At 39.3% G+C, this 16,898-nt stretch overlaps 1 protein-coding gene across 1 annotated transcript in view; it reads left to right on the top strand.

Moving 5' to 3' along the window:
- Positions 1-16,898, top strand: part of sdk1a (sidekick cell adhesion molecule 1a) — a 744,722-nt gene that overhangs the window by 239,298 nt on the left and 488,526 nt on the right. The window contains exon 2 of the mRNA XM_072268711.1: positions 13,005-13,164. Within this exon, the coding sequence (XP_072124812.1) occupies positions 13,005-13,164 (160 nt within the window). The remainder of the gene's footprint in view (positions 1-13,004; positions 13,165-16,898) is intronic.

Here is a 16,898-nt window from a genome sequence, read left to right as displayed (position 1 = left end):
CTGTACTTTTTTCCATGGATGCTGCCTGGCCTGCTGAGTTCCTCCAGCATTGTGTGTGTGTGTGTGTGTGTGTGTGTTGCTTGGATTTCCAGCATCTGCAGATTTTCTGCTGTTTGTGAGTGTGTATGCCCCGTACACAGAGTAGGATGCCACCTCACTCTCCTGCTGTTTCAGCTGACCACTTATCCTCCTCCCATACCCATAGCTTTTGTCATTGGATAACCTTTAGCAAGGTGTTGATGATTAACATTCCTTTCTAGTAAGTCACATGAGATGATATGCTACAGCATTAGGTTATAGTACTGTGCAAAAGTCTTGGGCACATAGATATAGCTATGATGCTGAAGCCTTTTGCACAGTACTGTACTGCATTTGTCAATGTGGAGCGGTTTGTAAATCTGGCTGGAGCAAAGATATTAGGAGTGGTGAGGATGGAGTGCTGTGGGAGGAATGTGGGACAGCAAACTGAGAAGGAGTGCCAAGGGCAGGGGTAGTGCGGGTGCAGATGCACCCAGCCCTGAGACACCAGGCAAGATCATTTGATTCCAGATAATTGGTTTATTGATCATTACAGAATATCCCTCTGGTGCTTCCCACTCCTTTCCCCCTTTCCCAACCATGATTCCCCTCTCCCGGTGCCCCTTCCCACTCTCAGTCCACAATAGAGACCCATATCAGAATCAGGTTTATCCTCACTCACATATGTCAGGAAACATTTTTGTTTGGCAGCAGTACAGTGCAATACATAAAATTACTACAGTACTCTGCAAAGGTCTTGGGTGTACAGTATATAAATATATATATAGTGTGTGGAAGACTTCTGCATAGTACTCTAAGTCGTCTGAGCAGCTCCAGAGAAAAAAAAGTGTTGATGGCAAAGTATTCATAAACTGTCCCATATTCTGATATTAAAAACGCAAACAACAGGAATTCTGCAGATGCTGGAAATTCAAGCAACACACATAAAAGTTGCTGGTGAACGCAGCAGGCCAGGCAGCATCTCTAGGAAGAGGTGCAGTCGACGTTTCAGGCCGAGACCCTTCGTCAGGACATAGGCTGATATATTTTGATATATCTGATATATTTTGGTTCTATACACAACAACTGCAACAATGATCCTAAAGTATTGTATGTTCCATTAATTGTCAACTTTCTCTTTGAAAGCTTAAAATTAAGTCACTTTGTGTTTATTCTCAAGTTGCAAGTTGCTATTGGAACCGTCTGATTGAAGCCCTGGCTACCAAGGTGCTCGTCAGTCCTAGTTTTGTTGAGTGCTGATGTAATTGAAATGGCAATCGACTATTAAATTATCTGAAGATATACCTTGCATGTGTTTTGACTCCTTTGTTGAGATGCTTTCGCCAGAGTTGATCTTTGTCCAGTATTTGCTGGAATGTTGATAGAGTTTAAACCCTGTAAACCTTCAGAATTTGCTTTAAAAACTCTTGTTTCTGCTTGCCGGTTTAGTGTCATCCTGACCATGGAAGTAGCTTTCAATGTTAATTAAAACTCAATGGGATCTATCCTATCTTAGACACTGAGACATGTCTACCAGCCTGAGAACCATTAATGAACAAAGCTGTTATCAACCTACCTTGTTTATCAGATTACTGCTTTGCAGCTTGACTTGGTGACAATTTTTCATCATTTTCGGTGTCATCTTAGAACCGGCTGGACTCTAAGAATATTTTTTGCCCTCAGAAGGATAGTAACCAGCTCATCATTGAATACTCTTCAGCTCAATGTGTGGAGCTCTTGAAGGAATATTTAGCCAATCAAATAAAATACCATACCTATGTCCATATATTTATATAAGTATGGAAGTAATGCCTTTTAATTTCTGACGTTTTCAGGTTGAATATCCTTGTTACCTACAAAACTCACTTCTGCTTTAAAAATGATGGACAGGTATGCTCTACAGCAAGCAACCATCCTTCTGAATGCATTTTTTACTAATGTTTGTAATTGACATTGTTACGGATGAAGTCATTTTGATGGTTAGTTGAGCAAAGCTTATGGTTTCCATTTCTATCTGATTGCTGTTTCGACTGTATTTAATGTTATCTAAGTAAAATATAGTAGCTTCAAAATGAAATTGATGAAAACCCTTGAAAAAATTTACTAAGATTTTGCAGTATAGTTCAAGTCGAGACATGGTTTGGAGTAAACATCAAGGTGATAGTGTTTTTATGCTCCTCTCTCATCTTTGTCTTAATGGCCATTATTATAGTACTGCTGACAGACATAAGGTAACAATTTATTTTTGTTCATTTTATCAGGTGGTGTATGGAATAGAGAGTGTGCAAAGTTGACAGAGAGGTTGTTGTACCTGCCAAAAACAAGTATAATTATTAAGTTTCCTCAGTTGAGTAGTTTGTTAGTTGGAATACAGTTTCCTCTTGTCTGCAATATCAAATTGCTAGTTCATTGCTCAACTCAACACGGATGGAAAGCATGCAAGGAACCAGCTGGATTTGAACCCAGGACCACTCTCCTCGAAATCCGGTGCTGATGCCATTACAGCACTGGCTGGCTTCAGAGTGTTTACACTCAACAAATTAATTTGTTTCAAAGGGAGCCATATTTACCGCCCCAAACACGAGGAGATCTGCAGATGCTGGAATTTCAAGCAACACACATAAAAGTTGCTGGTGAATGCAGCAGGCCAGGCAGCATCTCTAGGAAGAGGTACAGTTGACGTTTTGGGCCGAGACCCTTCGTTACCACCCCAATGCATCTTTTGAGATTTCTACACCTGTAACTCAGGAAGTGGCATCATTTTGCATCCCTGCCACTCCTTATTAATTGAATTCAGGCCAATTGTCTCATATCTTGTTTTCTTGTTTTGTTCCTTGCAATCAAAGAAAAAGTCTGGATCTGATACAAGTGTTGATATTCATGGTCTCAAAGGCAGTATTGATGATGAATTCTATTGCATGAATTATAAGCATAATCTCTGGCACATAACGAGGTGTTTCAGACATGGGGATCTACTTTCATAGTAGGCACATTGAAATGAGGTTAGTGTAAGGTATTGCATCTCACAATAAATAAACCAGGTAAATAGAGCAGGCTGAATAAGTGTGTTGTGTGGAACGTGGTGAATCACCAGTTGGTTTCACAATACACTTTTCCAGCAGTATGTCAGGTGGCTGATAAACTGAACAAATTAAATTCTACAAATGAGCCTTTGGATCTTCAGCAGACATAATTCTTATTTTCATCTTGTGTAAACTGCATGTCAGTGCCCCTAAACGTTATCTGTATTACACAGCTCCTTGTTACTTTACAAGACTGAAACATTGACATAGTATCTCCTCTCCTCCGCAAGCGATTTCGCATTTTCACTGATTTTAAAATTCTGCCAAGTACTTTCCTGTGAGTCTGTGAGACAGTTACAGCTGCTATAGCCACACATGCAGTAGTGTTCTCATTTGTATTTCATAATGAAACTGTTAGCTATCCAGAGCTTTATATTAGTGTGCAGCATGATGGCAAGCTTCTTTGTTTCAGCTGCATCAGTACCGCTGAAAGGCTGTGAACCAATATGATGGTTCAAATTCTAAAGTATCTTTGCAAGCTGCTGACAGTCATTTGTGTATACTTCACAATGGGGCAACCTTAGTTACTGTATGTTTGTTGTTGCAGATAAAGTGTTTGATTACCGCAAACTAGCTGAATAGATCCTTTAGTCAAAGCAAGCAGAGATGCCCTGCGGTTACCACGCTATGCTCATTCACCCTGTTCAATTTATGTGATTTATTCAGTGTGAGATGCAATATCCTACGCCAGGGGTTCCTAACCTTTTTCATCCCATGGACCCCTTTGGCATTCTGGTGAAGCCCATGGTCCCCTTCTCAAAATAATATCTTTAGATCTATAAAATAAAATAGGATTACAAAAGAAGCCAGTTATACTGAAGTACAGTTATCAGTATATTTAATAAAACTAATTTGTGATGTAGTAATATATTTTAATGCATTAAATAACAAGACTATACATTTAAGGTATAGGCAAGTTAAAATTAAATTTTATTTTTAAAGACATAGTGTGAAACCTGTTGCTTAGCTTGAATAAGGACATTGAACTGTGGGGTGATCTTTGATAAAGCAACATGCATGTCATGGTGGACATTCAGTCGATTTTGATTTTTTTCTTTTAATGGTTACAAGTATTAAAAATTCTCATTCACAATCCTTTTGTTTGTCAGTCCAGTGAGCAAATTTATAGGATGCTTTAAGAAAAGGTTTTTGGAAGTGTCCCAACTTTTTCATCATACTTCATATCCTTCGACATTTCAACTTAAATTGGTTCTGCAAAAAATATAAAATAAATAGTTAAAATAAAATATATGATTTTTATTCAATTGATATTCAATTATTCAATTAAAATATTTGATTCAATTGACATTTTTGAAACTCATTATTTTTGTATTGGGTTTAATTTGTTTGATAAATCTGCAAAGAAATAAATAATCTGTATGTTAATACGGTGAAGTGTAAGATATTTAAGAAATTTGTATGTCAATGAGTAAAATAAGGCAGGTTTTATAATTTATCCAAAATTTTAACAGTTTTAATGGATTTTAGATACTAGGATAGACACAAGGATTACAACATCTTGTCCTTCCTGGAATTTGGCTATTGTTGCTCATAGAATCTCATGGCTTTCAGTGCCTTCCTAGAAATAATTGTTCTCATTTCCGATATCGTTCGCAGTATTCTTGCAAAATAATAATACATGAACACCACTTGTACGGTTACATGAACACACTTCAACAGTTACCCAAACCAGCAGGCATGTTTGAACTTGTTTGGCCTACACTCTTAGTCCACACACGTGACCTTGTGGAGGGTTAAGAGTTCTCATTTGAACTGTCCAGTTTTGCAAAGCTTTAGCAAACAATAAAAACAACTTACCTCCTTTACATAGATAGATAGATATTTTATTGGTCCCAAAGGAAATTACAGTGTCACAGTAGCATTATAAATGCACAGATATAAATATTAAAAGAAGAGAAGTTGAAAGAATAAAAATATATGTTACCACAAACACTAACAGGAGAGTGTCATTATTTCCCTGGCTATAGGTTGACTCATTATAGAGCTTAATGGCCGAGGGTAAGAATTATCTCATAGCGCTCTTTGGAGCAGCACAGTTGTCTTAGTATGTTACTAAAAGTGCTCCTCTGTTGAGCCAAAGTGGCCTGCAGAGGGTGAGAAACATTGTCAAGAATTGCCAGGATTTTCCATAGGGTCCTTTGTTTTATCACAGCCTCCGGTATGTTCAGTTTGACTCCTATAACAGAGCCTGCCTTTCTAATCAGTTTATTGAGCTTGTTGGCATCACCCATGTTGATGTCATTGCCCCAGCACACTATAGCATAGAAGATTGTACTGGTGACAACAGACTTGTAGAACATGTGAAGGAGAGGCCTGCCTATTCTGAAGGATCTCAATCTTCTCAGCAAGTAGAGGCATCTCTGGCCCTTCTCGTACACAGCCTCTGTGTTGGTGTTCCACTCAGGTCTGTCTCCAGATGCACTCCCAGGTATGCATTGATCAACAAACAATTACAGGGAATGATGGAGAGCAACGTGGCTGTCTGGGTCACAAATGTGAGAAAACGCAACTTCACTGTTTGGTGGCTAAACAACTACTAGGCACAGGGCTGCCCAGTAGTTGGCCAGCTACATAGCATGAGTGTCTGTAGAAGGAAGTCCGTGATCGCGTTCGATCTAGCAGCGGGTCAGATAACTACCATAATTTGGAAGAAGTGCTGAGCGTGCTGTAAATTATATTTTGAGATATTTGTAACACCTGTAATGTGGTATGAAAATATCTGTGATTTCTACTGGTGACAAAGTCACAGGTACTACTAATACTACTGTGGTTTGTTGCCAACATTTAAAATTGAAGAAGCAGCTACATTTCAGTTACAGGTTAGTGAATATAACGATGTAAACTTTTTCCTGTCAAAGTTCACAGACTGTCTGGAATCTATCCATGGACCCCAGGTTAAGAACCCCTGCCCATACTGACTTGATTTTTTTAGTCTAAGAAACTATATTCTAATAATAAAATGTCAGTCTGCTGCTTTGGAAGTGACTGTTCATGATCATCTACTGCGCTTGCCCATCCCCTTCAAGGTTTGATGTGTTGTGCATTCAGAGATGCTCTTCTGCACGCCGCTGTTGAAACAGATTTGAGTTACTGTTGCCTTCCTGTCAGCTTGAAGCAATCTGGCCATTCTCTTCCGATCTCTCTCATTAACAAGGCATTTTCACCCACAGAACTGTCACTCACTGGATGTTTTTCATTTTTTTGCACCAGTCTCTGTAAACTGTAAAGACTGTTGTGTGTGAAAATCCCAAAAAAGCACAAGTTTCTGAGATGCGAAACCACCCTGTCTGGCACCAGTTATCATCCCACATTCAAAGCCACTTAGACCAAATTCTTCCCAATTCTGATACAACAATTGAACTTCAACCATGTCTGCATGTTTTTATGCGTCAGTATCTGTCACGTAATTGGCCTGATTAGATATTTGAATTATTGAGCAGATTTACCTAATTAAGTGGCCAACGAGTAAGATTTCCATGTCTGAAGACCTCATTATGTGCCAGCAATGATACCTATAATTCATTCAATAGATCACATCATCTAAACTATCTTAGAAGCAATGGAATCCAAACACTTGGGATCAGATTGATTGGAAGGACCAAAACAAGAAGTAAGATGTGAGATGATTAGAATCAGTTTAATTCATAAGGAGTTTCAGTGATGCTAAAAAGGTACCAATTCTTGAATTACAGGTTCAGAAATTTCTGAGGTACTTTGAATGTTCTGGCCACATGGCTTCATTCTGGGTATAACTGTTTATGAACTTGTTGATGACAGTACTGTTGTTGGTAAGATGTCAGATGGCAATACAGGAGTGAGATAGATCAGCTGGTTGAGTGGTATTGCAACAATAACCTCTCATGCATCCTCAGCAAGACCAAGGAATTGATTGTGAGCTTGAGGAAGGGGAAGTTGGCAGAACAGCCACCAGTGCTCATTGAGGGGTCAGCAGGTGGAAAGGGTGAGCAGGTTTCAGTTCCTGGCTGTCAACATCTTGGAAGACCTATCCTGGGTCCAGCACATTGATGCAATCATGAAGAAGGCCCACCAGTGGCTTTACTTCATTATGTGTTTGAGAAGGTTTGGTATGTCACCAAAGACTCTTGTAAATCTCCGTAGATGTATGGTGGAGGTCATTCTGACTCTTTGCATCACAGCCTGGTCTGGAGGCTCCAATGCCAAGGATCTAATTTCCTCAGTTGGCTCCATTACAGGCACAAACCTTCCCACAATCAAGAACATCTTCAAGAAGCGGTGCATCAGGAAGGTGGCACCCACTACAAAGGGCTTTCACCATCGTGAGAGATCTGCTCTTTTCGTTACTGTCATGGGGGAGGGGGGCGGAGAGTACAAGAACCTGAAGATCCGCTCTCAGTGATTCAGAAACACTTTGTTCCCCTCTACCATCAAAGTTCTGAACGGTCCGTGAATCCATGAATACTACCTTGTTATTCCTCCTTCTGTAGCTCTATTTATTTATTTTGTAACATATTAATTTTATATCTTTGCACTGTACCTTTGTCACAAAACAACAAATCTGATGACAGACGAGTGACAATATGCCTGATTCTGTTTCTAAGAATCCCAGCAGGTTTTACTTCTTAAAATGACCTGTCTCTTCCTACTCTAGTGTTCTCATTCTTCACCAGTTTTCAACCTATGCTAATATATTGTCCGAATCACATGGGCTTTAATTTTATTAAATAATCTCTGGTATGGCATTATGTTGAAGTCCTCATCGAAGTTCAAATGCACGACACTCTCTGTTTTGCCATTTTCTGTTCTATTTGTTACAAACACAAGAAACTCTAAACACACTTGACAAATGTGATTTCCTTTTCATAAATTCATATGCCCTCTGAGGAATTCTAATATTATTCTCTAAAAGATTTGCCTGTATCTTTTAGTTTTTTTTTGTTTTGGTAATTGTTGATGTTATCGGTAATTCTTTCATAGAGTAGATCAAGTAAGTCCTCTGTGGTTTATCATTCTGTGTGTTTATGTGATTTTAATGTATGATAGAAGCTGAGTTTTATAATTGCATTTAAGATAAAGGTCAGCAACTAAAGCAATGCTACTGTCTGTTGAACTTTTAAGAAGGGCCTGCTCTAGCTGATTGCACCATCTACTTTGATGTTTCTAATCCATCTGTTCCTGAGCTGTAATCTGATTGATGCTATAATTATGATAGCTTAATAAATTTCAGTGTCAGTTTACTTTAACATTTGGTTTAATTTGTACGCTGCTCCTGACACTTCCTATATCAAAATTGATTTGCCTGTAACTGTGGACTGATTATTATTAATCTGAAGGAGCAAGTTATGAAATCAGGTCATAAATTAACTTTAACCCTTCTGACTGGCTAATGCTGCACTTAGCTATTCCAGCAACATGTCTTCATCAATTGAAGAGCACTCATTTCTAGATTTGAAACTTAAGAAAACTGCCATGCTGGTTCTGACCTTGTCCTCGAGTTCAGATCTTACACAGTAATAATAATGTACATGTTAAAACTACTCTTCGAAAATGTTCTCTGTAATCATAGTTCTAAAAAGAATAGAATGATTGCCAAAGATTTAATTGTTCTGATTTAAGTGCCAGGATCTGAAGTATGGAATTAAATTTAGGCCGTATTTTTCTCATTGTGGGAATTATGATTGACTCTGAGTTGCAGATCTCTGTACTAATGAATGTGCTAACATTTGCGATAACAGTTGCGTTCAGCACAATTATTTTTAATTCAACAAGCCGATGTGAAGTTTAGTAATATCACTTTAATCGTTGCAATGTTTATACTCTGAAAGATCTAACCCTCTGAAAATAGTGTGCAAGATAATTTCTCTAGAAACTGGAATCACTGAAGGATGCTCAACAGCTGTGGCAGGGTTTGAATACCATCACCTCCTACAAAATAAAACCAGGTGACATGGGTAACAACAAGGTTTTGCTCCCAGCTGAGCTCGACGCCTTCTATGCTCGTTTTCACTGGCAAAACATGGAGAAGCCTTCATGAACTCCCACAGCCCCTGATGGTCCTGTGATTTCAGTCTCTGACAATGATGTGAGGGCATCCTTCAGGAGGGTGAACCCATGAAAAGCATCTGGCCCAGATGGGTACCCGTCTGAATACTAAAGACATAAGGTGATCAACTGGTTGAACCATTCACCGATGTCTTTAACCTCTTGCTTTGGCCGTCTGAGGGACCCACCTGCTTCAAACAGGCTTCATTGATACAGGTGAATCTTGAACATTGTGCCTCAATTAAACAAAAGCAGTAATCTACACCAATAATGTCTAAAAAGGGATTTGTAATCCTCAGTGGATCTTAAGGCCTATTTGAAAACCCCCATTGATTAAATTTGATACTTCAACACTATGTGATTCTGAAGATGGCTGTTCTTGAAGGAACCACGTACTGAAGAGTCAAAGTGATCTTTCTCTGACCTATCGTTATCTAAATGAAGTTTTCTTGTCACATGTCAGCAAGATAAATGCTGTGTTTTTTTCTAAATGGTCCTGAAAGATTTCTTGTGAACAGCACAATGTGATGATTAGAAATTTAAGGATTCTGTAGAAAGTACTGTTGAACACAGGCTCGTATGGCAATTTATCTTTAAGGATCTCCACCATACTCTCATCTTGCTGCTCCATCAGGCAGAGGGTACAGAAGCCTGAAGTTTCCAACCCATCAGTTTTAGAAAACATTTAGTCTCCTACATCTGCCAAGTTTTTAAACTGAGTTGCGCAACCTTATTCCTACCTCAGCAACAGAACGCGATGGAACACCTCACTGTACCATCGACTTGGTTTTTTTTTGCACTAATGTCTTGTCTTACACAATCTGTTTCTTCACTGTATTGTATAATTTATGTTGCATGTTTTGTCTGTATCAATATGCCTGTGATGCTGTTGCAAGCAAGCTTTTAATTGTATCTGTACCTCATCAGACTTATGCATGTGGCAATAAGCTCCATTTGATTCAGTGTAGAAGCGGGGATTAGAGTGATTATGATACTTCTCGAGAAGTACCAGAGAAAATTTAGAGAGATTTTTGTCCTATTAAAGGCATAGATAGTTGAAGGTGAATGAAGTGCAACAATTTGGTATGTTGGTTTATTATTGTCTTATGTGCTAAGGTTCAGTGGAAGAACATCTCTTGCACACCCTTTATATCGATCAATTCATTACAAAAGTGCATTAAGGTAGTACAAAATAAAACAATAATAGAGCACAGAATGAAATGTTAGAGTGACAGAGAAAGTGCAGTGCAGGTAGACAGTAAGGTGCAAGAGGTCAAGAGTCCACCTTATTCTAAATGAGGAACTTCCAGTAGTCTTGTAACAGCCTCCTGGTCTCAGTAACACTCTCTTAACCTGGACAAAGTGATGCACATAGTGGTCGGCAGACAGATCCTTTGAGTGTTTTCTTCCTTTCCATTGTATTCTGATGCTCTTCAGTAGATTTGTGTGGAAAGGTACTTTGCTGGATTTTATAGTTCCTTGTGAATGAGATTGGAGATTCTGCCGGATGTGAACTTTGAACTTTGCTGAATCGACTTGTAAAGTAGGCATGTGGAAAAACATCTATGTTGCCACAGCCTGCATCTGTATACTGTAGTCTGTTGCCAGAATTTGAAAAGTAGATTTTCAATGAACACGATTAATTACTTCCTTTCATACAGTAGCCCCTGGGATCCTGTCAGAAACAATTAGTGGATGTCATGGCAGATTTGCGAATATAGCTTTGTCATCTAGTAATTAAAAAATAATTCATTACATGTGTACCAAATTTGATACATGATTCATTTTCTTTAAGCCAACGTTTAATTGCAAGAAACCATCCTTTATATTTAAATGGTGAAGCATAAACTGATAACCAAGCTGCTTTTACATAATTCACAGATGTGCACCATTAGGACAAATTTTAAAGCTGAAGCACAATTTCTGGTTTACTAGAACATAAAAATTGTTCATTTACTACTTTTTCCAATTTGTGGATGTTTGCTGAGAACAGATTTGTGTTGCATTTGTTTGTAAGACAGCTTTGTATTGTGCCTTGAAATAGAAACATGCAGGAGTAGCTTCATAGATATGCAAAAAAATGTAGATAAATTGTGATGAATGAGGTCAAAGAAGCAACTTTTGAGGTTGTTTTCTGAAAAGAGAAGGGCAATGGAGATGCAGCAAGATTCAAGTACCTCTGCCTAAGTTTGTGTAAGGACAGTGCACTTAGCTTCAGAAATTCAGGTCATGGCTGGAATTTTGAAGGCAGTTTGATGCCCTGACATAATTATACAAGACACACAACTTTCTTGATTAGAGTTGATGGACTAGTCATGCTGATAGCAGATTGTACAACGTACCACCCATAGCTTGCTGCAGAATGCAGGTCCGTACATTTTTGACTAATGTACTTACTTACACATCCTAATGTGACCTGACCCTCCCTGGTTCACATCAGCACTGTTTCAAGGACAGAACTCGGGCATGCTGAGTTCAAGAGCCAGATACATTTCACATCTGGCTCCTGGACTTAATGCAGGCATCTGTTCATTTGAATGGGGTCATGTGGATTGAAAGGTAACTGCAGAAATGTTACATTTTATTTTAGTTACCTCCTAATGCTTCTGATTAATTAAATATTTTGAGTAACTTCTTAAATATCAATGTTCTTTAAATATATTAAAGTTGTTTTCAAATATCTCTTGTCAATTTGAAGCATTTATAAATAAGATTAAACAACACAGGCTGTTAAAAGTTTGACCCAGGGTTTGCTTGGGAGCTCAGCCTCAAGTGCCACTATCAGAGGGCAAGTGCCCATTGTGGGGTAGCCATCAGAGCAAGGCATAAAGCTTAATTTCATCAGATTGGCCACAAAAATGTTAGTATGGCTGCAGTCAGTGCAGGGGTTGGGGTGTGAAGTGAGGCCAAAGAACATATTGCACCTAGCATGATCTGGCCCAATTTCCAAGCATTTTAATGCTGATTTTCATGTCTTACCCTGTCAGTGTACTTTACATCATGCTTTTGTGTTTACTTTCTCTCATAGGAAAATTCAAAGTTTAAAGTAATTTTTTTATCAAAGTATGTAAAAGTCACCATATCCTATCCAGGGATTCATTTTCTTGCAACTGTTCTCAGTACATCAAAGAAGTACAATAGAATCAGTGAAAAGCTCCACACAAAGACTGACAAATAACCAATGTGCAAATACAAAAAAAATCAAATAATAATAATAAATAGTACTGAGACCATGAGTTGTAGAGCTCTTGAAAGTAAAAGTGGTTGTGTTCAGTGATCACTTCAGTATTGCGGTGAGTGAAATTATCCATGCTGGTTTAGGAGCCTGATTGTTGAAGGATAATTGTTCCTGAACTTGGTGGCGTGGGACTTAAGGCTGTGAAGGTGTCCAAGGGACCATTGCAATTTTCTTGTTAAGGTTGTGAAGGCGGAAGCTAGGACATGAATGTTTTTGAGTGGAGTCTGCAGAGAGAATGGTAAGAATAGACTAGATCTATCAAAATAATTTACACAACCCGGGAATAAATTGACTAAGGTTACGAGATTATGGGAGCAAATGTGTGTGCAGTAGCATTGCTGCTCATATTTTTGAGCAACTGGTGCAAAAAGAAAACAAAGCATGCATCATTCTTTATAACCACAAGGTGTATAACACATTAATAATCATGTGAGATAATATTGGTTTTGGAAACTTCAAACCTGGCTGAAGCTTTTATTATGTTATTAAGAATGTTATTAAATCTGTTGGTGAGTCCTTCTGGAGCTGTTAAACTTTACTGGCTGTAACGTATTTGTATTTTTTTTGATTGCCTTGTTTTCTGTCATAGCACAGCTTTATAATATGTCCATTTTCACTTTCAGAAGATGTTTCGCCTTATTTTAAAACGGAACCAGGGCCGCCACAAGTTCATCTTGAGGGAAATCGTCTGGTCTTAACTTGCCTAGCTGAAGGAAGTTGGCCACTTGAGTTTAAGTGGTTCCGAAATGGTACAGCGATCACTGCGTTTTCAAGGGAATACAGGTAATAGAAAGCCCAAAACTGTGCCATAGCTAACAAAAATACATTGATTATGTGAATATTTAAATGATATCTCATAATTTTATTTAGAGTTGTTTGTTTGTAAGCTAGCTTTATTATTGGTTGGGCATTGATTACAAACAATTTTGAAGGTGTGCCTTAGCACAAGAAGGTTATTTCAGCTTGGGAATCTGCATGATCATCTTCACTCCTTTTGTTTGCCCATCTAGAAACACCTTATCTGTTAGAGCTTTGTCTTGTAGTTACTTGTTGCAAACAAAACTGAAGGAACCCGAGCCTCCTTCTCAATTCAGGCTGATCAATCACTCGCAGCGTTCGGGAGTATTTTTCCTGCTTCAGGTGTAATGTGTTGGTGACAGCCTGAAAAGGTTGCCTTCAAAGTTGAAAGTAAATTTATCGTCAAAGTACATGTATGTCACAACATACAACCCTGAGATCAGTTTCTTGTGGGCATACTCAATAAATCTATAGAATAATAACCATAACAAAATTAGTGAAAGACCGCCCAACTAGGACATTCAGTCAGAGTGCAGAAGACAAGCTGTGCAAAGACAAAAGAAGAAATAAATAAATAAACAAACAAACAAACAAACTATAAATGCAGAAAACATGAGACGAAGAATTCTTTAAAATGAGTCCATAGGTTGCAGGAATATTTGAATGATAGGGCAGGTGAAGCTGAGTCATGTTATCCCCTTTGGTGCAAGGGCCTGATTGTTGAGGGGTAATAACTGTTTCGAACCTAGTAGTGTGAGTCCTGAGGCTCAGTTGTGGGGTGGGCTTTTACCCGTGATGGACTGGACCTTATCCACGACTTTTTGTAGAATTTTCCATTCAAGGGCATTGGCGTTACCGTACCTGGCTGTGATGCAGTCAGTCAGTATTCTTTCCATTATACATTATAGAAGTTTGTCAAGGTTTTAGATGTCATGCTGAATCTCAGCAAACTCTTAAGGAAGTAGAGGCACTGTTGTACTGTTTTCGTAATTGCATTTATGTGCTGGGCGAAATAATAACACCCAAGAATTTAAAGTTGCTAACCCTCTCCATCTCAGATCCTCTGATAATCATGGACGTTTGGTTTCCTTCTCTTGAAGCTGATAATCAGCTCCTTTGTCTTGTTGACACCAAGTAAGAGGCTGATGTTATGACACTGCTCAGTCAGATTTTCAATCTACTTCCTATATGCTGATTCATCACCACCTTTAATTCGGCCTCCAATAGTGGTGTCATCAGCAGTCTTGAAAACGGCACTGGAGTTGTGCTTAGCCACACAGTCAAAAGTGTAAACTGAGTCGAGCAGGGGGCTAAGCACATTTCGCTGTGGTGCACCTGTGCTGATGGAGATTGTGGAGGAGATGTTGTTGCCAATCTGAACTGACTGGGGTCTGCAAGTGAGGAAATCGAGGATCCAGTTGCACAAGGAGGTATTGAGACCAAGGACTTGGAGCTTCTTGATAAGGTTTGAGGGGATGATGGCATTGAATGCTGAGTTGCAGTCGATACAGAGCATCCTGATGCATGCACCTTTGCCGTCCAGGTGTTCCAGAGTTAGGTCTTGAGCCAATGAAATGGCATTTGCTATGGACCTGTTGCTCCTGTAGGCAAATTGAAGTGGATCTAAGTAGCTTCTCATGCTGGAGTTGATAGGTTTCATCACTGTGGTTGTAAGTGCTACTTGGCGATAGTTACTGAGGCAAGTCACTACGCTGTTCTTGGGCACTAGCATAATTGAAACCTGCTTGAAGCAGGTGGGTCAAACACACTGCCAAAGCAAATTTTTAAAGATTTCAATGTACGCTCCAGCTAGTTGATCAGCACAGGCCTTCTATACTTGGCCATGTACTCTGTCACATGTTCGGCAACAATGGATATTAATCGAGTCAGGTTTTATAAAAACAATCAAACATTTACTCAACTCTGCTCAATATAAAAAAAGTAAACAAACGAAAATCTTAACCGGAGGTAAACTGCTATGCGGCCATTTAACAAACCGCCACTCAGTACTAGTTCTTAAAGAGATAAATGCGAAAACAGTTCTTAAAGTGGTAAATTCAAACACAGTTCTTAGAATGGTAAATTCGAAAGTTCAAGAGATTTATACAGTCAATTAGGAGAGACTTTCCTGAAGTAAAGAATTCCTCGAAGACACGACACTGCCGATCCCAGCCGGGTCCTGCCTTGTCTGCAGGATTCACGACGACGGAAATAAAACGGATTAAGGACACTGACCTTTTCCTCTGGATACTAGAGACTGCACGGCCTTTTCTGCTGCTTTTAGCAGAGGCTATCTCATGCAGATCACTCTTACTTGAACGAATTTAATAATGGTCGATCCTTTCAACCATCGAATGACTCCTTCTGGTTCCCATCTTCACTCTCCAATACTACTGAAAAGATACATCAACAAACCTGGCAGCGATTGGTTAAACTGCCGGCCCAACACTGTTGTACCTTACAATAGAACGTAAAACTCCGTTTTAAATCAAAACTGCGTCATATGGCAAATACACAGTGGAGCGGAGTATCTGGCTGATTGACTGGAAAACAAACGGCATCACCCCAGGGGTCTCCTTTTATACCCGTGGTGAACATGTCATCACGTGACCTCACATTGGCGGGAAAATTACATCAGGTGACCTCCAAAAGACCATTACATCATCCTTATAAGACAGTCATAAGATCCATGAGGTATGTAACAACTGCATCTCAGCGGGATGCTTTTCGTGGGCTTGACCTTGTGAAGATTGCTCACATGCAGCTTCAGAGACTGAAATCATAGGACTATCGGGGATGTGGGAGTTTGTGCTGGTTCCTCCATGTTCTGACAGTCAACGCGAGCATAGAAGACTTTGAGCTCATCTGGAAACGAAGCCCTGCTGTCACCTATGTTGCTTGATTTAACTTCTTAAGAGGTGATAGTATTCAAGTCCTGCCATAACTGTTGAGCGTCCTTTGTTGATTCAAGTTTAGTTTGGAATTGCCACTTTGCCAGTAAGATGGCTTTCTGGAGATCATACCTGGACCTCTTGTAACTTCCTTGGTCACCAGACTTGAATGCTTCTGCTCTAGCTCTCAGCAGTTTGCAGATCTCCTGGTTCATCCAGGGCTTCCAACTGGGGAAGACTCTGAATGATTTTGTGGGGACACACTTGTTTACAACTGTTTTAATAAAGTCCGTTACAACCATGATGCATTCATTCAGATCTGCACTTGAGTCTTTGAACACTGCTCAGTCCACTGACTTGAAACAATCCCATAGCTGCTGCCGTGCCTCCCGTGACCACCTCTTTGTTGTCCTAATCTCTAAACTGTTGTTCTTTAGCTTCTGCCTGTATGCAGGTTGGAGAAAGACAGCCAAGTGATTTGATTTACTGAAGTATCGTCTGGGCCTGGAGCAGTAGGCATTCCTTATCTTATTATAGCAGTGATCGAGTGTGTTGGGACCTCTGGTGCTACAGGTTATATATGGCTTGGTTAATCTATGAATAGGGGAGCTCACTTGAAACTCCAGAAGAAAGTATCTCAATGGCACTGGTTGAAAACAATCTTTCAACAGCTGATGGATATAATCTGCATTTCATATTCCTCTGCATAAAACAGGGTTTGCCATATTTCAAACCTTTGTTTTTTTTTGCTTATTTGTAATTCATGAACTGGAAGCAAACTGTTATGGGATGAAGCAGGCAGCAGATTGATCTTCCTGTATTAATCAG

The sequence above is a fragment of the Mobula birostris genome, chromosome 9 (genome assembly GCF_030028105.1).
Source record: "Mobula birostris isolate sMobBir1 chromosome 9, sMobBir1.hap1, whole genome shotgun sequence".
In the NCBI taxonomy this organism is placed as follows: domain Eukaryota; kingdom Metazoa; phylum Chordata; class Chondrichthyes; order Myliobatiformes; family Myliobatidae; genus Mobula; species Mobula birostris.
This window is presented reverse-complemented; position numbering and strand designations above follow the sequence as displayed.